The sequence below is a fragment of the Merops nubicus genome, unplaced genomic scaffold (assembly GCF_000691845.1).
Source record: "Merops nubicus isolate BGI_N331 unplaced genomic scaffold, ASM69184v1 scaffold27027, whole genome shotgun sequence".
Classification (NCBI taxonomy): domain Eukaryota; kingdom Metazoa; phylum Chordata; class Aves; order Coraciiformes; family Meropidae; genus Merops; species Merops nubicus.
The window spans coordinates 331-593 of record NW_008622668.1 but is presented as its reverse complement, the minus strand read 5'-3'; the positions used below and the strand labels follow the sequence as shown (position 1 = coordinate 593).

At 66.9% G+C, this 263-nt stretch overlaps 1 protein-coding gene across 1 annotated transcript in view; it reads right to left on the bottom strand.

Moving 5' to 3' along the window:
• Positions 1–6: 6 nt before the first annotated feature.
• Positions 7–263, bottom strand: part of LOC103777328 (BTB/POZ domain-containing protein 17-like) — a gene marked incomplete at both ends in the record, with an annotated part of 571 nt that continues 314 nt past the window's right edge. The window contains 1 exon segment of the mRNA XM_008944880.1: positions 7–263. This exon segment is cut by the window's right edge and continues 6 nt beyond it. Coding sequence (XP_008943128.1) covers positions 7–263 — 257 coding nt within the window.

Below are 263 nucleotides of genomic sequence, written 5' to 3'. Positions count from 1 at the left end.
TGCTGCAGTTGACGTCGAAATACTTGGCGAAATGGAGAGGGGAGGCGGCGTGGAATTGGAAAGCTTGGAAGAGCAGGTCCTGCACGGCCCCGTGGTGCCTCGCCAGCACCGCCGACTGCGTCTGCAGCCGGAACAGCTGGCTGGGGGAGATCATGGGTTAACGGATGGCACGCAGCACCCGGGCGGCCACGGGCCCCTCGGGTTGCCGACGGCTCAGCCAGCTCTCCACGGCGGCGCAGAGCCCCAGCCTCACGTGCAGCATC